Below are 21,992 nucleotides of genomic sequence, written 5' to 3' on the forward strand. Positions count from 1 at the left end.
GGAGATTTTAGTCAGAGGTAGAGGAGAAGAGGGAAGAGAGGGCAGCGGTGGAGCGTGCACAGGATTGGCAGGTCTGGAACACAGGGGGCCTTCGCAACGGGAGTTTGTACAGTTCCTCCATTTGGGATTATACAGTGAGAGGACACATTTCTAGAGGGCCGGTATCTTGTCTCAGGTGGAGGAGTCAAGATGGCAGCCAATGCAGAGGCGGCCAAGCCAGTCATCATGAATGAAGAGGAGCTGAAGAGGAAGCAGAGGGAGAAGCTGAAGAAGAGAACCCTCTTCCTCTTCTCCCTCAAAAATCCCTTCCGCAAGGCCTGCATCAACATTGTGGAGTGGAAGTATCCTTTATATCTTAGACACACTCTCACACTGAGCTACGTGTCCCGCAACTCAAAAGATTTTGTGTTTGTAATAGTAAGTATTAAGTAGACACTGGCTTAAAAATGTGCCTTTTCAACAGAACTATTTTTGTCTTGAATATACAGTATATATGATACTGAAGGTATTAAGAACACTTGACAGCTAGGGTATACAGAAATTAGGTGTCTGTAGGCCAGTAAGCACGCCCAAGCAAAGTCTCTCTCAAATCTGTGTTAAGGCGATCCCTGAAGTGTAAAGACTTCTGTTATGTGTCTGGCAGACCTGCGTCAAAGTCAAGTTTGTAGCCCTCGTGTTTTCACCTGGAGAGCTTCTTAAGCTGATCTATTTACATCTGGCAGACAGAAGCAATTAATAACGCTGCCTCCAGTCCTGTTAGCTACATTCTGCTTTATAATGTGGAAATAGCCGCTCTGAAATGCTGCCACTCTGTGAGGCTTGAAGCACAAACACAAGGCAGGCTGCTGAGTGATGTTATGGCCCCTATAGGGGGTTTCCTGCTTTCAGCCTGATCTCCATTCCTGGATGATACATATATTACATCCAAAATAGAATGCATCAGTCATATCTAGCCAGTGGCAACAGACTTCTTATTCACAATAGGGGTTACAGAGTTAAACAGTGAATGTTAACTTTATTACTTTATTATACTGTAAATAATTAAATTTTTTCTCTCTAACAGTTTCACTGAACTTTGTTTCCATATGCTCAGCCAGGCCCTGTGTTTTTTACTGCAGCAGTTCAATCACATTGGTATGTGATTCTCCAACATGGTTGCTGTATTTAGAGCAAAATTACAGAAATGGACTGAACCCCTTAAATCCTTCTTTTTGTATAAAATAAGTATATAGCATTAAATCCATGCTCACAGATTTTAGAATAAAAAAATATTTCACAGAATAACCAAACAGCTTTTTTCCCCTGATGACTCGTCTGTGTTTAAATGGTTTGGTCATATTCTTGGGCTGTGCAGCTGTCCCGGGGCATCACAGGGAGACATGATGCTGACCTGGCAGGGGAATTCTGTAAGAGAGCCCCCTATGGACGAGAATGAAGCAGCACAGCAGAAAGGGTTACATTTAATGTGAGCGCTTTGCTGGCTGCCTGATGGGCTGTTAAAGGGATGTTGTTTCAGGCATCATTTAGCAGCACTGATTGGTGTTAGCAGAGCTGTAGCACTGTTTAATTGGTGTATATTTGCCACATTACATCACAAGAAAGACAGAACAACTCACACAGATAAAGAAATGGACAAATTATTTTCTCAAAGAGTTTTACCTTCTATTGTTAGTATTTACTGGACATGTACACGATTAACTCAAATGTTATCATCATATATTATTCAAGATAAATTGTATCCCTTTGTTAACATTCCTTTTTGGGGGTACCTGGGATTTACCACTCCACATATATTGTTGTTATGATCCTGAGTTTCCCCATCCAGAACCTTTGAGATCATCATCTTATTGACCATCTTTGCAAACTGTATTGCGTTGGCTGTGTTCCTGCCCATGCCTGAAGAAGACAGTAATAACACCAACACCAACTTGGTGAGTATGAATATGAACACAGACCTTTTTTTTTTAATGTGTGACTCAGGACCCTACAAGTAGCTTTGGCCCGATGGGTGAATGTTGTAATGATATTTTGTTTGCCAGTACAACATTGGAATAGAAGAAAAAGCATTTGTCTTCAACAAATGAATATGACTGCTTTGAGCCAGCTAAATGTTTCAGCTGGTCACTGAGTGCCAAGCCCCGTTCAGATTCTTCCCGACACAACTCAGTTTTTTATTTGGGATCCCATGTGTGTCTGTGATTAGCTTATCCTTCCCTGTTTAGAAACAGGCTACTGAAAAAGACTATAGTACAAAAACATGAGAATTAACTACCAACACATGGGATATGCATTTTCTGAGGAGTTTTTATTTGTTTTTACAATTAGATGAAATGCCCTCCAAACTGGTTAAAATACACAAGTCTTTTAAACTGAGGTTATTACATCAAAGTAATGAGTGAGCTGTTTGACCCTTGGATGCTGCTGGTGTGTTTCCAGGTGTTACTATATTTCAACCTCACAGGTGTGTGTTTGCACTGCCATGAAGATGTGGATTGTGTATTATAGGTCGGAGACTGAACGTTACAAGCCAGGGATGACCAAAGTGAGCAAAAGATATATGTTTGCTCTCACGCAGTGTGTACATCTTCCCGTTATGTAGATATCTGATGTTGTATTGACACTTGTATTATGGTATTGAGGAGGCCTGCTGTGAGAGACTGGATATGAGGATCGCTATCTCTCAGAGGCCTGACATCCAGCTCAAATGTCAATATATAGCGCCCATAGCAAGCCATCACCTGCTCTCCAATCAATCTTCTTCAAATCAATTTTGTGGGTACCAAACTGACTGACCTGTACCAGTAATTCATCAATCATCAGGTATCTGGACTTGAAAGTGACCCCATTTCTTTAATATCTTTGCTTTGGCCCACTCACCAGCACCCCACTAAATCCTTCTTACTTCTTACGGTGCCATTCCTCAGAGGTGAGCAATGTAAGAAGAGCTGGTTAACTTCACCCCCTGTTGCTGTTAGAAGTAGGTCGGCCCAGGCAGTCACCCCACTGACGCAGGTGGATACATTTGCGGCCTCCTGTAACCACATTCATACTCATATACTCATAAAAAATATTATGGTTTGAAACACTGATACACTACAACATAGAAGCACAGCTCTACTTGTTGGCCTACTTCACTGAACATTACTTGAGTTTTAGTCCATAAATGTATGTGTTATTGTTCATGTACGCAAAGGTTAGCCTTGGAGGTTCTAATTGATTAGGTGGATTAGCTGCTGGACCGCTCGGCCAAACATTATTGATATGATTTGTTTAAAAGGATGAAAGGGAAATATACAGCATATTATATATCATTTATATTACATATAAATTATTACATATTACATATCTCATATCTGATTTTTATTCACTGGGAGCTCTATCATACTGTTCATACATTTGTATTTACGCAAGCAATGAAGAGCAAAACAGGAATTAGTCTATTTAATGTTGATAGTTTGTGTTGTTATGGTCGAAAATAGTGCAATGCTGACGATGTTAGTTACTTGTGTGCTCTGTTTGTTGTCAGTGACAGTCACAACTGCAGAAAACCATACTCAGTTCTGCATCCAGTTCATCTCTGTATTTCAACCTCCTTTGTCTCTGAAAATATCAACACTGATTATAAGAACACAGGTACAGGCCTGATTTGAAAATTGATTCAACCACCCTGACATTTATCTGTTTGTGTTAGACTGTCTGACATGGCTGAACTTGTTTCATTAATCACAATGTGACTCATAGGCCATTCATCTATTAAACCCTTCTAAAGTAGCTAAGAGGCTAACAAAGCTATTAAGTTAATCTGATACCGGCAACATCTATTGCTATTTATCCTAGCAGATAAATGCCATAGCTGTCATTTGTATATGTAAATGTAATTTCCTGGTTTGTGCTTGTCTTGCTGTGCTGCAGGAGAGTTTGGAGTATATCTTCTTGATCATATTCACGTTAGAGTGCTTTCTGAAGATAGTGGCATACGGGCTCGTGTTCCATGAAGGCGCCTATTTACGGAACTGTTGGAACATATTGGACTTTGTCATCGTCTTCATGGGGTAAGATGAGCTCTGTGGTGGATATCTCTACCAGAAAAGGCACACACAGCTTCCCTCTGACCACATCTAAGACACTTCCAAAGGTTGATGATGAAAACTGGAATATTGTACTGCATGCTCATTTTGTAGGGGTAGGCACTTAATGGTTGTAAAAACTTTTCCTACAGTCTCTTCACTTTTGCATTGGATACCATCAATAAGATAGCAGGTGTGCCAATGGAGAAGGGTGGAGGGTTTGACATGAAGGCACTAAGAGCCTTCAGAGTGCTCCGACCCTTACGTCTCGTCTCTGGAGTCCCCAGTAAGAGCATATTCTCTAAATATGGCAGAAAAGCCCTGTGTCTATGTCACACTGTTTGATTCATTTGGAAATGCTGTAAAAGAGAAGGAACGCTTTCTGAAGACACAACAGATTTTGTGCTGTTCATTCAGGCCTGCAGGTGGTGATGAATTCCATCCTCAAAGCCATGCTGCCTCTGCTGCACATCGCCCTGCTGGTCTTTCTGCTGGTCACCATCTATGCCATCATGGGACTGGAGCTGTTCAAGTGCAAAATGCACAAGACCTGCTATTACACTGGCACAAGTATTTATAAAAAGGGCACAATTACTTTTAAATGTGTTTTCATTAATAGTCACCCCTGATGTGTAATCAGTTGTAACTCCTTGAAGCTACATTCCAAAGTTATATTCATCTCTTCTCTTTGGGCCACAGATATCTACGCCACAGCAGAAGGTGAGCTGCCTGCACCGTGCGCTCAAGCTGGTAATGGACGCCGCTGCAGCATCAACGGCTCTGAGTGTCGGCCAGGCTGGGAAGGTCCCAACAATGGCATCACCCACTTTGATAACATTGGCTTTGCCATGCTTACAGTCTACCAGTGTATCACCATGGAGGGATGGACCAAAGTTCTCTACTGGGTCAGTGACTGCTTGAACGTCGTCTCAGTTGTTTTTCAGTTTCAGTGCAGCGAATATGTCCTTGTGCCACCAAAACCTTTACATTTGTCTACATTGTAGGTATTTATTTTGTAAAGTATACAATATACCTAACATAAAACATTGTTTGTGGCTGACCCAGAGTTGTCTTTCAGGTTAATGATGCCATAGGAAATGAATGGCCCTGGGTCTACTTTGTTCCCCTCATTCTCGTGGGCTCCTTCTTTGTGCTCAATCTGGTTCTGGGTGTGCTCAGTGGGTAAGACAACTATTATCTTCTATCCTTTCTACTGTCTGCATTTTGCCTCTTCACATGAACATACAAAATAAATAATCGCATGTTCCTGTTTTACTTTTCTTCCACTCAGGGAGTTTACCAAAGAGCGAGAGAAGGCTAGGTCACGTGGAGAGTTCCAGAAGTTGCGAGAGCGTCAGCAGCTGGATGAAGACCTGCATGGCTACATAGAGTGGATCACTCACGCTGAAGTCCTGGATGCTGACCGAGAGGGCCAAGGTCAGCACTATAAACCACCTCAGCACCCATCCCTTGTAGAGATACTGTTGAACTGAACAACTGTTATTCTCTTGTCAGGACTCCTGCCTTTAACCAGTGGAGATTCTGACACAGACAGCCTGTATGGCCTGGAAGGCAAGAGTCGAATTGTCTACTACTAGTGAGTCTGCAGTTTGTATATATTCTTATATTGTATATAATATTGAAGGCGACTTGGCACAGTAAGCTAGGGTTATTTTTGTGTTCAGCCGCTTGGCCCGTCGCTGGAACCGTTTCTTCAGGATGAAGTGCCTGGTGTATGTGAAAACCAAGGGCTTTTACTGGTTAGTGATGTTCCTCGTCTTACTCAACACCCTGACCATAGCAACAGAGCACCACCACCAGCCTGACTCGCTCACCTCCCTGCAAGGTTGGTGATTAACATATAATATTGGCAATATTTTTTACACAAATTCTATTGCACCCAGCTTCATCTCATCTGTCTCTCTCCTCTCTTATCTCAACAGATGTGGCCAGTCGTGTACTGCTGGTGCTTTTTGTCATAGAGATGTTTGTAAAGATGTATGCGCTGGGTCCTAGAGGATATTTCATGTCTCTGTTTAACCGTTTCGACTTCTTTGTGGTGGTATGCGGTATCCTGGAGATGATCATGTTATCTGCGGGAGCCGTGGCTCCCCTGGGTTTCTCTGTACTCCGGTGTATCCGACTGCTGAGGATCCTTAAAGTCACAAAGTAAGTCATGTCCCCTCCAAGGATCATGTTGCATTCAATTGGTTGTAGTGTAATTTAACGTCATTTAACACCACTCTTCTTCCAACTGCTTTGCAGGTACTGGAAATCTTTGAGTAATCTTGTGGCCTCTCTCCTCAACTCGATACGCTCCATCGCCTCCCTGCTCCTTCTTCTTTTCCTCTTTATCGTTATTTTCTCACTCCTGGGCATGCAGGTGTTTGGGGGGAAATTCAACTTTAGCGACCACAGACCCAGACGCAGTAACTTTGACAACTTCCCTCAGGCCCTCATCAGTGTGTTTCAGGTGAGGCTAGATACTGACTAATAGATACTCTACTTTGAACTCTTAGCAGAGTCTGCTTTGATTTTGTTAAACCTTTCTTGCCTGATTTTGATGGTCCATGGTGTAAATGATGATCATTTACAGTAGAAATTACTACCCCATCCTTTCATACCTGACATTCATCAATAAATGTCTTCTTTTTTAACATAACACACCTATCTCTCAGATCCTAACAGGAGAGGACTGGACCTCCATCATGTACAATGGCATTATGGCCTATGGAGGGCCTGTTTTTCCTGGCATCCTGGTCGCCATCTTCTTTATTGTCCTCTTTGTCTGTGGAAACTGTATCCTTCACATACACTCACAACATCTTTTAGGATTTAACAAGGCTAAGAGTCTACAGCCATGCTAGCAGCTCTGTGAAGCTGTGCAGCCTTGCTTTCAGATTATACTAACATCATCATGATAACATGCTTGCAATGATAAAGCTCACATTTAATGTTTAGCAGTCTGATATTTAGAATGTCACCAGGTTTGCAGGTATTTGGTCATAAACAAAAGTGTTGGACAAACAGAAGTTTTAAACAGATGATTGTGCTAGATGAAAAGTCAGGGGTTTACTAAGTTTATTACAGTTCATCCACAAGGGATGTGAATGTCTGTACCAAATTTCACGGTAATCCATGAAATACTTGTTGAGATATTTCACTGAAAATCAAGTCAACCTCATGGTGGCGCTAGAGGAACAGTCAGAGAATCACCTCATTTGGATACATCATCTTGGACCCATGAATCTCTGTAGTAAATGTGCCAATCCATCCAGTTCCATTTGATATGTGAAGTTAAGTCAATTTTATTTATATAGCCCAATATCACAAATCACAATTTGCCTCAAGGGGCTTTACAATCTGTACAGCATACACTGCAAAAACTAAAATCTAAGTAAGATTAATTATCTTAATTGAAGGCAAAATATATTTATTTTTTGTCTGACAAGATATTTCTTCTTACCAGGCGGCTTTTATGTTAGAGAATTTCACTTGTTTCAGCTTTTTTTTTCCTTAAGCCGCAAGTGAAATATTCTTGTTCTGTTGGCAGATAATCTTGCTTATTTGAAGTAATATTTCCCCCATTTTAATGCTTTTTTCCCTTGTTTTTGAGAGCTCACCTTTTGCAGTGTACAGCACCCTCTGTCCTTATACCCTTCATTCAGATGAAGAAAACTCCCCCAATACCCTTTTAACAGGGTAAAAATGGAAGAACCTTCATAAAGAGCAACAGAGGAGGGTTCCCTCTCTCAGGACGGACAGACATGCAATAGATGTCATGTGTACAGAATAGATTCGCAACACAAAATGTAAATTGTAAAACATAAGTCAAGAGGATGGATCCAGAAGGACAACTGAGCAGCTTCAGGTGTCACCCAGTAAGTGGGATCTGAGCCACACCACCTCCTCTCCACCATAGAGACCTGGAAAGAAGACAGGCCGCACAAACACAGTAGAGGGCAGTAGGATACACACAGAGGGCAGAAACAAACAAGGAAAGGTCAGGGGATCAGCACGGTCATTAGGATCCATTCTGTGGGGACCATTAATGGCTTTACAAAATTTCATGGCAATGGTGGGCCATCCGACCTACTGACTAACAGATTAATATTGTCATCTATAGAGCCATGCTGCTAGCATAGCTAAAAATTGTATACAAAGCATTAATGTTTTAAAAAATCAAGGTTTTTGCTTTCCTGAGCTCAGATATCAGATATCCTCCTAAATGTCTTCTTGGCCATCGCTGTCGACAACCTGGCAGAGGCTGAGAGTCTGACTTCAGCTCAAAAAGAAAAGGCGGAGGAGAAGATGAGGAGAAAGCTACTAAGGTGAATAATAGAATAGCAAAATTTTAACCTAAGAGGGATGATCTTCTTTGTTGTCTCACAGCGAAACTCACCTCCATTCCCTTTCTCTTTTATCCTCCAGGTCCAAAATGCCAGACAAGACTGATGAGGAGAGGGAGAGGTTAGCTAAGAAACTGGCAGAGCAGAGATCTAAGATAGAGGTCATGCCCACCACTGCCAAGGTTAGCGTTGTATTTGGTATCATATCACATATTACTCGCTTACTCCTGGCGATGATGTATTATTCAGGAGCAAGTAGCTATAATACATGTATAATGTTTTTGTTTTCAGCTTAAAGTTGATGAGTTTGAGTCCAATGTCAATGAAGTGAAAGATCCATTCCCACCTGACGACTTCCCAGGTAACACAACAAATTTCCAAAAAATTTCTTGCATTTCTAACGCTAATTTCTCAGCGATGTAGTTGTAGCAGAAGGAGGTCACTTATTGCAGGAATTCATATTCATTTCACTGGCTGTATACCAGTGATGCAGCCTTGGCTATGCTGCAGTATAAGTATAGTATACCCTCATTATAGACTCAGCCAATTCCCTGAGCCAAGTTTATAGCAGAGTCTAAAGTTAGACTATTTTCACACTACTCTGGGTGACTACCATATAAAGTCTACAACGTGAATTAATTCCTTTTTTTTCCAAAAATACTTTTGTTTTATTTATTTGCTGGATTTTTGTTTCTCTTCTGTGGTGCTGTAACATGACTACTGCCAATAAGTATTTCTGTCATTGACTTTAGTTTGATTCTGGTTTCTTCCACATGGTAGGTGATGACGAGGAGGTAGAGCCTGAAATCCCCATTAGCCCTCGCCCCCGACCAATGGCCGACCTGCAGCTGAAGGAGGAAGCCGTGCCATTGCCTGAAGCCAGCTCCTTTTTCATTTTTGGCCCTCAGAACAAGTAGGAACCAAACATATCAACCTGAGAATAACAGACTGAGATCTGTTATTTTCAGGTTTGTGTTTGGATATATTTCAGTGCTTCATACTGATTCACAATAACACAACAGTCAATTGATTAAACTCAATGATCACTGGATCTCTTTTCACATTCATTGGGATCCAGGTTCCGTAAACTATGCTACAAGATCATCAACGCCTCGTCCTTCACCAACTTAATCCTTCTGTTCATCTTGCTCTCCTCCATCTCCCTGGCAGCTGAGGACCCCATTGATCCCCAGTCTTTCAGAAACAAGGTGATTAACAGGTCTGCCACTACACACTGGACTGTTGAAAGAAGGCCAAATTTGATAACAAGTCTTTGTGCTTTCCCTCCAGATCTTGGCCTATGCTGACATTGTCTTCACATCTGTGTTCACCATTGAGATTGTACTGAAGGTAATGCGCTGCATATTTCATGTCCTGCCTTATTTGGGTTTGAATGATTTAGCTCTTTGAAGTATTCTATGTGTTTCAATTTAATGATATTGGGAAACAAAACAACATTTGCCATTTTTCTTTGCAGAGAAAAATGCTCTGAAGCAGCACAATGAATATCACAGGTCACTAGAATCTTCCCTCGTAGTAATGAAATTGTTTTATGTGGGTGAGAAGCATGTCGAAGTAGGATGAGGCCGGTTTCTTTCCCCTGAGATATCACAATCGGATCCTGCAAGAATCACTGTGAATCTACTTAATTTGCAATGATAGTAGTTATTTCCCTGCTGAATCAAATACTTAACTCAGTCATCTGTGTGTCAGTACTGGTGGAAATAAATTCATGAAATTTTCTTTTGTGTAACATTAAGGCAAAGAAAAGCAGCAAATGCTCTCCTTGGAGAAGCTTGAATCAGTGGATCAGAGCATTTTTGCTTTAAAAACCTATATGATTTATAATTTTTTTGTAGAATAACAAATTGATTATTAGACTTATTTCATTAGTTTTATTTGAAATTCAACGCAACACATCTGTTCCTCTGACTCAAAAAAGCTTAAATACAATCGTGTTTGGTTTAACATTCTGGGTATGACTTACAGATGACAGTATATGGAGCATTCATGCACGAGGGCTCGTTCTGCCGTAACTCCTTCAACATCCTGGATCTGATTGTGGTTACAGTCTCCCTGCTTTCTATGGGAATGGAGTGAGTAAACATTGGAGTATGGAATATGGAGATGCTGTATTAGACACAGAACATGCTTGTTCTTTTTTTACTCAATTACAAATGTTAGTATTCCCAGATGTGCATATCAAGACTGCTTTTTGTCATGTGTTTGAATGCAGATCCAGTGCTATCTCTGTGGTGAAGATTCTCAGGGTGCTGAGGGTGTTGAGGCCTCTCAGGGCCATCAATAGAGCCAAGGGGTTAAAGGTACACATAGACATACTATAAATACAGTAATTGCCTTTGGGGAAATGTCTACATTTCCAATGGTGAAAGAATTCATCTGATCCTTTACTTAAGTAAAACTATCAAGACAACAATGTACAAATATTCCATTATAAGTATACAAATACATAGGTTTTAAAAGTAATTTTCTTTTCTGTGACTCATATGACATTCTTATTATACTGATGCATTAATGTATAAATAGTATTGTACTGTTGTTGCTCACTGGGGTGTAGCAAGTTTACCAACTTCGGAAGTTTAGTCCAGTGGTTCCCAGCGTAGGAGTAGTCGGGCCCCTTCAAAGGGTCACGATATAAATCTGAGCATTTGTGAGATGATCAGTGAGAGAAAAGAAGAAAAAATTACCACATTTAGATTCTTTTTTTCTTTTTACTTTTCTCCGTACAAGACACTGCTTTTATGTAAATGGTGACAAGCAATTAAGGTTGGAAACCACTGGGATCTTTAGCAGTACTTTTTAATTTTTAATCTGAAAACTAATTATAACTGTTAAATAAATGAATAAATGTAGTGAAATATTTCTAAAGTGTAGTGGAGTAGGAGTATAAAGTAGCATAAAGTGAATAAAAAGTACCTCAAAACTGTAATTACTACACGACCCATGTTTTTTCCTAAGTTGATGTTTGTTTGGTTTGTTTTGTTTGTTTTGTTTGCACATTCCATCTTCATGGTTGTTACTTATTTTTATTTATTTTTTCTAGTCTTTGTATTTCTGGACATACTCGCCTGTAGATTTTACTGTATGTGTAAGAAGGTGTGAATGTTGAGATCCCTTGTATAAGATACTGTCTCAAAACTGAGTTAAATGCTGTAAAGTGAGATTTGAAAGATGTTCAGAATAAAAAATAACTGACAAAAAAAAAAAACTGTAATTACTGTAGGTACTTGTTTTACCAGTATTAAGTGGTCATTGTTTGTCTATATTGACAGCATGTGGTCCAATGCGTGTTTGTGGCCATCAAAACCATTGGCAACATCGTCCTGGTCACCATGCTGTTGAACTTCATGTTTGCCTGTATTGGAGTGCAACTCTTCAAGGTAAGTTTTTAAAAGATGATGTTGGCACCTTTATATTGCGTGTGCGCTGTAAAGCTTGCAGTTCCAGATGTATTAAAAGTGTCACTGATTCCCTCATAGGGTAAATTCTACAGCTGCACAGACCTGTCCAAAATGACTGAGGAGCAATGCCAGTAAGGCAGAAATCTTTCACACATCATATATTTCATCTCTCAAAACTGCAATGCTGTTTGAGAGTGACTGTTCTCTGCATCTTCTCTCAGGGGATACTTCTTGAAGCACATGGATAATTCCCTTCAGGACACAGTGTTGGCTAAGAGAGAATGGCTCAACAGTGACTTCAACTTTGACAATGTGCTCAATGGCATGCTGGCCCTCTTCACTGTTTCCACATTTGAGGGCTGGCCAAAGTAAGCATGGCATTAATTTTGATTTGATAAATTACTTTTTTTTTTTTAATCTTATCTGTCTGATTGAGTTAGAAGACAGAACATCTGGTTACGTGGATATTGAGTTGGAAGTAATTACATTACCTGGAGCCAGAGATTGCAATAGAGGCAATATATTCATGCCATGTATATAATATCTAAACAAATTAGCCTTATTGTATCTATGATCTTTGATCTTTGTTCTGACAAGTACCCCTCTTCTCTCAATATCACTTCATTTGTTCCTAGACTGTTGTATAGAGCCATTGATTCAGATGAAGAAGACATGGGTCCTGTCTTCAACAACCGCGTGGATGTGTCCATCTTCTTCATCATCTACATCATCCTCATCGCCTTCTTCATGATGAACATCTTTGTGGGCTTTGTGATCGTCACTTTCCAGGAGCAGGGCGAGCAGGAGTATAAGGACTGTGAGCTGGACAAGAACCAGGTATGCTAAGGCCCCCAGAGATGAAGCTCAGTGAGGTAGTCTGGTCATTCTCTATCTAAAACATATTACTCAAGTGTAGAATCACTCATTATTCTTCTTTTAACCCACCTTCTGCCTCCCCTTCAGCGTCAGTGTGTGCAGTATGCTCTGAAGGCTCGTCCTCTGAGGTGCTACATCCCCAAAAACCCCTACCAGTACAGAGTCTGGTACATTGTCACCTCCTGCTACTTTGAGTACCTCATGTTCTTCCTAATTATGCTCAACACCTTGTGTCTGGGAATGCAGGTATGTAAATTAAGCTCATGTTGCAACCTAAAAGCACTGACATTGTATTGAGGCAGATAATAGTCAATAACAGTCAATATTCAGTATCTTTAGAGAGTTCCATGTTTGTTACTGCATTTAATTAATGAGAAAGTGGAAACTTTGAAACTGTATTTAAAATATGTTACATGACAACTTTCCAGCAAAATCCCAGACTAATTAATTTGGGGGCACATTAATGCAAGGTGCCCTACATATTTCTTTGTCAACTTTACTTTGCATGTCCGTTTTTTTTATGTACTATGGTAAGAGAGGACTTGATAATGATTATACTGATTATGGTGCTGACCAAGTTAATTATGACTTAAAATTCTGATGATGGGCCAGAGCTGTAGTTGTACTAAACAAGACTTCCCTATAGAGATAGACCTTTTTTAGAGAGTAAGATCCTTTTTGTTTAAATAGAAACAGTCGCAACATCAAAGCCACCAGACTCCCTTGACAAAAAACATAATTTTACCTCTCTGGTCTTCACACAATAACACAAACAAAGAAAAACACCAAAGTCTCACAGTAACACAAACAAACTAACCGACAGAGGCAGCAGTAGACCAGCAACTCCTGTCTTCTGCGAGGTAAAAATTACGTTTTTTGTCAAGGGAGTCTAGTGGCTTTGACAAGAGCAATATTGCAGCTGTTTCTGTCACTCTGAGCCTGTCAGCGGCACCACAAGCACTCGTGGATGTACTTTGATGGTGCACAGTTGCTGACTGCAGCACGCTCGCTAAATACTGGAGCAATATCAAAAAGTGTTGTCCCCTTTAGTCACATAGACACAAAAACATGGGAATGAAAATGACCTAACTTAGCCTTTAAAGGCCCTGAAAACCTATTTTCTCAATCAGCTTCTTTTTATTAGTGATGGGATCCTCTATGACCACATCATATTTCTGTCAAAGTTACAACACATGAAAAGATATCTGTATTTCTTTTGATTATTTTTAATCTTTGCTCTTTTCACTGGTTTGAAGTGGGCGTGGCTCAGATTAGCTTTTTTTGAGCTATATGTAAATATGTTCACTAAAACTACATGTTCTGATAATGCTACATCAAATTAATACTTGTAACATAATATTCATTTTCCTCTTTGAACAGCATTGCAACCAGTCGGACCATGTGACCAAGCTGTCGGACACTCTTAACTTGATCTTCACTGTGCTCTTCACTGTGGAGATGATTCTCAAGCTCATGGCCTTCAAAGCGAGAGTAAAGACTCATATGTTTTGTTTTTCAAACAGTTTTCCTCCCTTGTACAACCATTACTTGTAATGGAGTGTGGTTGTCTAGTGTCCTACCATCTCAGCAGTGCTTTACCTCTCTGTGCAGGGCTACTTTGGAGACCCCTGGAACGTCTTTGACTTCATTATTGTCATTGGTAGCGTTGTTGATGTCATCCTGAGTGAAGTTGATGTGAGTACATATGATAACTCCTTTTTTTAATCAATCCTAATGAATTCCACAGATATCAGATCATCATTGCAGGTGCTGTGTATGAAAGTCCCCGGCCTCAATGAGACATTCCCGGTCAATAGGGTGATTTGAATTTAAGTGGCTGAATGTATTCATTCAATGCTCTGACCCAGACACATAACTGTGGTTCAACAGCTGATTGGTGTTAGCAGAACTAGCTCACAGGACATGGTAAGTACTGTTGTAGGCCATTCCCACCTCAGCTCTCCTGCTCGCACCCTCCTCAGTGTGCCTTGTGAATTGCCATTTCCATCATCAAAATGTCCATTATTCCCACAATTATCCATGACAGCATTTCAAGAATGTTATGTTTTCTGTGTGTTGTTCCAGCACTTTAAAAAGAGCACAATATCAATTAAGGATGTTAGTGTCATTTATTTGGTAATGCTACACAAATGTTCTCTCTCTGGCCAGTCACTGTTTTTCCTGTCATTGTTGCACTGCGTTATCTTTCATCATCTTTTTTCATCCACAAACACTAGCAAATTCAGTTTTCTCCATCCAAAACTTCACTTCCTCTCACTATCTCCTCTTCTTTTGCTTTCTTTTCTTCTTCGTAATCCCTCTCAATGCCTCTGTCCTCCATGCACCTCACTCCTCATCTGTCTATCCTCCACAGACTGCCCTGGCCTCCAGTGGAGGACTGTACTGCCTCCATGGCTGTGCTGTAAATATCTGATCTGCACTTCACTGCTGCATGAGCCTTGCTGTGTGAGCATGCCACTATGTTCTCTACTAAACCGTAGTCCTACTGTACTGAACCGTGTGTGGGGCTCAAAACTGCTGGTGAAACATCTGTGTTTCTACTGTCTGTCTAATCTTACAGAGCAAATATAAGATAAGACGTAGGGTTGTTGCTATATTGTGTTCCAGTACTGCTCAAATAGTTTATACACACAGGGCTACAACTCCACACTGACTGTATCTGCATAGCAAGTTTTAATGGTGGCTGGATTGACTGAAAACTGTTAATTTTTTGAAAGTGTGTTTATATTCTTTACTTCGCATGAGTTAGAAAATTGCAGTTGTCTGGTTTTCAGCAACTAAGACCTGGAGGCTATGTATCTAATGTTAACCATATTTTGTGATTGTAAATCGTAATAATGTTTAACAGTTGATAAATGCCATGTCTGCTATGTGCCCCTAATACATATTATATAATAATACTAACTTCCATTAATTTCTTCTTAATATAATTCATGTAACTACAGTATGTCATCTCTTCATCTACTTTGTACAGGAGACAAATCCTATGCAAGCCATTGCGGTAAGCCGGAACTTTCCCAAGTTGAAAACCAGCAATGTTTTTTTTTCTTTTCTTTATGTTTTCTTTTCATCAAATCCTCTGTTTTTTTCTCTGGTTCTTTCTGTCCATAGGCATCTGAAAATGCCTCTGTTTCCATCACGTTCTTCCGACTCTTCCGTGTCATGCGTCTGGTCAAGTTGCTGAACCGTTCAGAGGGGATCCGTAACCTGCTGTGGACCTTCATCAAGTCCTTTCAGGTCAGTCACACTGTGGTCATGATCATTTTTATTTTTTTATCTCTACTTTTAACACACTTTGAATGAGCTGACTGTTTGGTTTTGGGTCTACAGGCTCTCCCTCACGTAGCTCTGCTCATCGTGATGCTCTTCTTTATCTACGCTGTCATTGGGATGCAGGTACAGTCTTCAGTATTTCCTTTCTGGATGTAAACATTGTAAACCTCTTTAGCTTGTTAATATGTTTCTGATTGAATTCCCGATGTTGTCTGTTTCTGTATTTGTCATCGGTGCACCCATATTGACTGGGATTCAGATCTTTGGAAAGATAGCTTTAGTGGATGGCACCCAAATCAACCGCAACAACAACTTCCAGACATTCCCTCAGGCTGTTCTGATGTTATTCCGGTGAGTCTCCAAACCTAAGCCTCTAAGATAAAAGGTCTTTTGTTTCAAGGTCAAAAACTGAGCCAAGATCTCACTCTCATTGTTTACATATCCAGATGTGCTACTGGAGAGGCTTGGCAGGAGGTCATGATGGCTTCGATGTATGGGAAGAAATGCGACCCCAAATCTGACTTCCTGCCAGGAGAGGAGTACACCTGCGGGTCCAACTTCGCTGTCTTCTACTTCCTCAGCTTCTACTGTCTCTGTGCCTTCCTGGTGAGTAGCAGTATTATGTCAACATTTATCTTTTAGCTGCATTAGCATCCGTTGTTATATTTTAACCATCATAATGTGATGCTGAAATGTTAAAACCCTATAAGTAAGGTCATTCTTTCCTACCTACGTCAGATCCTCAACCTGTTTGTAGCTGTCATCATGGACAACTTTGACTACCTGACGCGTGACTGGTCTCTTCTGGGCCCACACCATCTGGATGAGTTTAAGAAGATCTGGGCTGAATATGACCCAGAAGCCACGTAAGCCTGAACACCAGTTGTGAAACTTTACCATTTATTTATTTATGCTCAGAACACAGAACACAGAACTCTGATCTAATAGGGGGAGAATTAAACATCTGGACGTGGTGACACTTCTGCGGCGCATCCAGCCTCCACTGGGCTTTGGCAAGTTCTGTCCTCATCGTGCTGCATGCAAGGTACATTCAGTCTATGAACAGGGTCAAATCAATAAGTAAAGTGCAATAAAAAGAGAGTTTAGATTTAGATCATTTACATTTGTTATTGTAAAAATTATAAGAAAAAGAAGAGAAAATCTGTAAATGAAAAATCATGAATGAAAAGTTAATCAATGTAAAGCATTAATGGTTAAATTGGATAATAGATCATTTAAAAAGATGGAGCAGGTAGAGTAGTAGCAATTTAAAAAAGTGCTTTCCACATTATCTTGATTGAAAATATCAATACACCTGATTGTGGCAGAACGTTTGAAAAATTATACATATTATCTCCCACCTTTCAAGGCCCTCCCAAAAAGCGTATTGTAATAAATTGTTCTAATACTCTGGTGCCCAAATTCTTTAAACTTCCTGTCTGCAGCGCTTGGTTGGCATGAACATGCCCCTGAACAGTGATGGCACGGTCACCTTCAATGCCACCCTGTTTGCTCTGGTCAGGACTGCACTCAAGATCAAAACAGAAGGTACGGAGCATCAAAACTTGGCTAATACCATCATGGATTAGAATTCATACACAGTATATGTGCTTCTTTCAACTTGATGTACATTATGTAATTTCAGTACATTTCTTTTGGTTTTTCTGAACAGGTAACTTTGAGCAGGCCAACGAGGAGCTGAGAGCCATTATAAAGCAAATCTGGAAACGCACCAGTATGAAACTGTTAGACCAGGTCATCCCCCCTATAGGAGGTAAGCCTGTCAACATAAATAGAAGTAGTACCATTTCACCTTTACAGAATACTCCAGTATTTCTCACACTGACAGCACTGTGACTTGTCTGGTTACAGATGATGAGGTGACTGTGGGGAAATTCTACTCCACTTTCCTGCTTCAGGACCATTTCCGTAAGTTCCTGAAGCGTCAGGAGGAGTACTATGGCTACCGGCCCAGTAAGAAGAGCGCCTCGGGCCCGGAGATCCAGGTGAGACATAAATATGGGGTCAATCGTTATTGACGTGATGATTATCGATCGTTATTATAATGTTAAAAATGTCAGACAGGATAAAACTGCTGAGAATCACGAGACGCAGCATTTTTCAGAATAGTGTGTTATTGCTATGCTAAGGCACTTTTGCTTTTTAAGCACTAGACTGTTACAAATGCACTTAGCTGATTTCTCTGTGTAGGTGTAACCCTGCGTATATCTGACCTTTTGCTTTTCTTTCACCAGTACTCAACTTCATCCTTCCTCTTCTTCCTCTCCTTACATTGCCATTGCTCTCCATTTTTTTTAACATTTCCCATGTCCCTTTCTAGGCGGGCCTGCGGAGTATAGAGGAGGAGGTGGCTCCAGAGATGCACAGGGCCATTTCAGGAGACCTGCAGAATGAGGAAGAGATGGACAGAGCTATGGAGGAGGCTGGAGAGGAAGGCATTTACCAGGTGTGAAACACTGAGTGCAAGCTGGCAGAATAGACATACAGGCTAAAGATAGTATCTGCATTATCATGTCAGCTGGAAATCTTTCAGCTGTAGTTTTGGTCAATGTTGATTTATTATATATATATATATATATATATATATTTTAATTAACTTTGTAGACTTACAGGATTCTACCTGCTTGTGCTTGTTTTGGTCTGTATTTCCAGCGTACTCATGGTCTGTTTGGTAACCGGGTGGACTCATTCTCCTCTGAACCCGCCAGCCCTCAGCCCCACCAGATGGCCAATCAGCGGCCCCTCCAGTTCTCTGAGAGCCAGTCTGAGTCTCCACCAACCTCTGCCCTGACGCCCACTACTGAATTTTTCCCAACTACTGCGCCAAAAAGCAACACTAACAACAACGCCTTCGCAGAGTGAGGACCGAACACACTGCTACCTCTCAAGGAGCTCAGATGACATGTGCTGAGGGTGCGATGGGTGACCATTTTTGTTGTCTTTCAGATTTTCATTCGAAAGAGAGGGCAGTCCCATAGAGTTTTACAATCCCAGTGAGGATGCAGAGCCAGGTATGTCAAGAGGTCTTTGAATATTAATCAGACTCGATGTTTTTAGCACCGTTTATAGAGGTCACTGCAGTTCAAAGTCTTTTTCAGACGAGTTCCAACAAGATGATAATAAGAAAGTATAAATGTAACAGTAAGCAATACATTTTTCTTTATTCACCTTTGTTCAGACCTGCAGTCCTGGAACTTCACAGTGAGAACAGACAAAACACAGGTAATATTTTCTTAAAGGCCGACTTATCCAGTGTAAATGATGAACAGCTGGCATACAACGTATGGATGCATTTCTTTTCTTTGCAGTTCCCTTATGAGCCTAACTATGGCGACAGCCAGAGTCGGAGCTCCAGTACTGCGGTAGATCAGCTCGTCCAGGAGGTAAGTGAGGAAGGATCCTGGACTGTCAGCCTCTTTTTATCACACGCTAATTACTTACCAGCCGGAGATGTCCTGATCCACTGTCAGATCTGTCATAGATAAGCGATAATAAGCATAACTGCTTTTTTCAGCATCAGGCTCACAAATTAAGCAGAGTTCCTGGATTGAACCAAATTTATTTCTCCTTACAAAGTTGAGGTTTAGTTTCAGTTTCTTTTGGAACTCAGTGCACTAAATGCAAGAGCAATCAATGTGTAATCACCTGGAAAACCCAGCAGATGGACATTCTGGGACTGGGAATCTGCAGATCACTTTTGCATAGTTTTTGTTTGATATAAAACTCACCTGGATGTGACATCTCAGAGTAATTATTGTTATTTACAAACCGAAATCAATGTAAATCTCTGCTGTTCAGTGTAAAGAAAGACTTGTTAAAATCCATAAATCGTAGATGAGCTGTAAAGTGATATCAAAATATTATATTTGAATTTCAGGCTGGATTTTTCCTGTAGGTGTCTGACAAAGATATACTCACTGCCCTACATGGATGTTATATAGCTGAGCCTGTATGCTTTCATCTGCAAGGTTTAATAAAATATCACATTATCATTAACATTATTATGCATAATAATGTACTTACTACACCAGGACCTGTGGGTTTAAGATTAATGCATTACCAGTAACAATTACATAATAAGTTTTCTTTTCTAGGCTCTTGTAAAGGGCGGTCTGGCCTCCCTGGCCAAAGACTCCGGCTTTGTCTCTGTGACTAAGGAGATGGCTGATGCCATGCACACAACTGTAGATGATATGGAGAGCGTGGCTCAGGGCTTCCTCAGCGAACGCTCCACCAGCGTCGCTTCAGTCAAAAAGAGACGCCCCATCCCTGTCCCTCCTCCCACCGTTGCTGCAGCAGCACAGGGGACAGGTGAGCCAGATCCGGCTGTGAGGAGAAAGAGACGTCCGATCCCCATGACTCCTTCCGTACAGGAGGCAGCTGAGGCCGACTCCAAAGTTTAAGAGGCTGTCACTTGAGTTTTATGTGGTTATCTCTGGATTTTTACACTTGCAGGTGGCTCCACCTCACACCACTTTACCAAGTCTGTTGCCCTCTGTGACAATTTTTATCTACTAGCCTGGCTCATGGCAGGTTGGGTCAGGTTTTGTCATGTGTGGCTGAAACTTAACCAAGGAGAAACAATATATCTGATGACGAAACATCTTATTCTTCAGATTTATTGAAATAAATAAAAACACAACTTATCTCGCGAACAGATTGATGAACTTCTTTCTTTGTAGCGTATGTTGAGGTTATTCATTCCATATGACTTATGGGACAAACATGTGAGTGAGCTTAGTGTCTTACTGAAACCTCACTGAGGGAGGTTTGGAAAGTGACTGGTGACTAAAACGCCTCACTGGGATGAGGCCGCTGTCTTTATTGTGCAGCAGTTCAGTGAGGACAGTGGGAAAGGACTCCACTTTGGGGAAATGATGACTGAGTTTCTGTGAATCCAGGGCCAGAAAAGGGCTCTGGTGCTATCACAATGCAAATTAAAGAATTTTTTTCTTTGTTGGTACACCAGCATCCTCTGGTCACTCAGGCCTTGCTGTCTTTTACTGCAGTTTTCTCCTGCTCACCAGTCTCGTGTGAAGTTGGTGTCAGCAGATTTTAAAGAGCAAACATCTTCTTTTTTTTATTTTTTATTTGGATGTAGATATGTTTAATCTACAAAAGTATTATCCAAAGATTTAGCCGTATTAAAGTACTTGTTCAATTTAAAGCCCTACAGTGGCCATCAGTAAGCAGTGCATGCATCACTGTACTGCTACAGGGTTTATGTGCTTTGATTTACATAAACATGTCATACATTTGAGTTAGGGACACTAAGATTGACCCATACAGATAATGTTTCTTCAGCATACCTGGAGTATGGTGGATTTAGCTTTATAGCGCACCCAGGCTTGTATCACATTTTATTCAGTTGCATGGGCAAACTTTATTGAACTTGTTTCATGTTTTTTCAAATAGTGACAGGCCTTGCAGAGGACGTTTTATTTTATTTTTTACATTATCTGATCAGCCTGTGTTTTAGTGTCATACATACGTTATGTTGCAAGGTTTTGGAGATACTTTGAATGAACTTTATGTGTCAACCTCAAGTCTCCTTCACTTCTGGATCTGTGCCATTATGGCTGATGTTACATTGGTGTTTTCACCATGGCGAAAGAAATAAACCATCCAAACATTCATGTCTGTGTTAGTTTCCTTTCTGCAAACAAACCAAAGAAGGACATCTTACAATACAGGCAGTGATTTCGAGAAGGAAAAAAAACCCCAACCCCATGAGGTGAGTTACTCCACTAAATAATGATCAAAACTAATGAAGCAGTTACTGCAGACGGAGCCTTGATGAGAAGATAGGTGCATGCTTTGGATGCTGGCCCCCAAAGAAGTTACAGTGTGAAAACTGAGAGCCTCTATAAATAGTCTTTCCCTAGCAAAGCGCACACACACTCCCCCTTATGAAAGGAACACTAATGCAGCAAGATGTGTGCTGCATTGTAGGTTCAAATAAA

At 40.7% G+C, this 21,992-nt stretch overlaps 1 protein-coding gene across 1 annotated transcript; it reads left to right on the forward strand.

The window, feature by feature from the left end:
- The first annotated feature begins 189 nt into the window (after positions 1–189).
- cacna1sb (calcium channel, voltage-dependent, L type, alpha 1S subunit, b) lies at positions 190–20,903 on the forward strand. The gene is made up of 45 exons (XM_046057070.1): positions 190–341; positions 1,826–1,931; positions 3,913–4,052; positions 4,220–4,353; positions 4,485–4,637; positions 4,767–4,972; positions 5,146–5,249; positions 5,359–5,504; positions 5,583–5,664; positions 5,753–5,913; positions 6,011–6,236; positions 6,333–6,540; positions 6,746–6,866; positions 8,284–8,398; positions 8,499–8,598; positions 8,708–8,777; positions 9,197–9,329; positions 9,495–9,624; positions 9,707–9,766; positions 10,406–10,512; positions 10,653–10,740; positions 11,710–11,817; positions 11,917–11,969; positions 12,060–12,206; positions 12,474–12,675; positions 12,802–12,960; positions 14,095–14,205; positions 14,326–14,409; positions 15,089–15,136; positions 15,710–15,736; positions 15,847–15,972; positions 16,066–16,131; positions 16,268–16,359; positions 16,455–16,614; positions 16,747–16,874; positions 16,957–17,053; positions 17,454–17,556; positions 17,681–17,782; positions 17,881–18,014; positions 18,350–18,475; positions 18,682–18,887; positions 18,976–19,040; positions 19,208–19,251; positions 19,338–19,412; positions 20,124–20,903. Exons 1-45 carry the CDS (start codon positions 190–192, stop codon positions 20,430–20,432), a joined length of 5,514 nt encoding a protein of 1,837 aa, XP_045913026.1. The 3' UTR covers positions 20,433–20,903.
- The last annotated feature ends 1,089 nt before the right edge of the window (positions 20,904–21,992 follow it).

Source organism: Micropterus dolomieu, linkage group LG08 (assembly GCF_021292245.1).
Source record: "Micropterus dolomieu isolate WLL.071019.BEF.003 ecotype Adirondacks linkage group LG08, ASM2129224v1, whole genome shotgun sequence".
NCBI lineage: Eukaryota > Metazoa > Chordata > Actinopteri > Centrarchiformes > Centrarchidae > Micropterus > Micropterus dolomieu.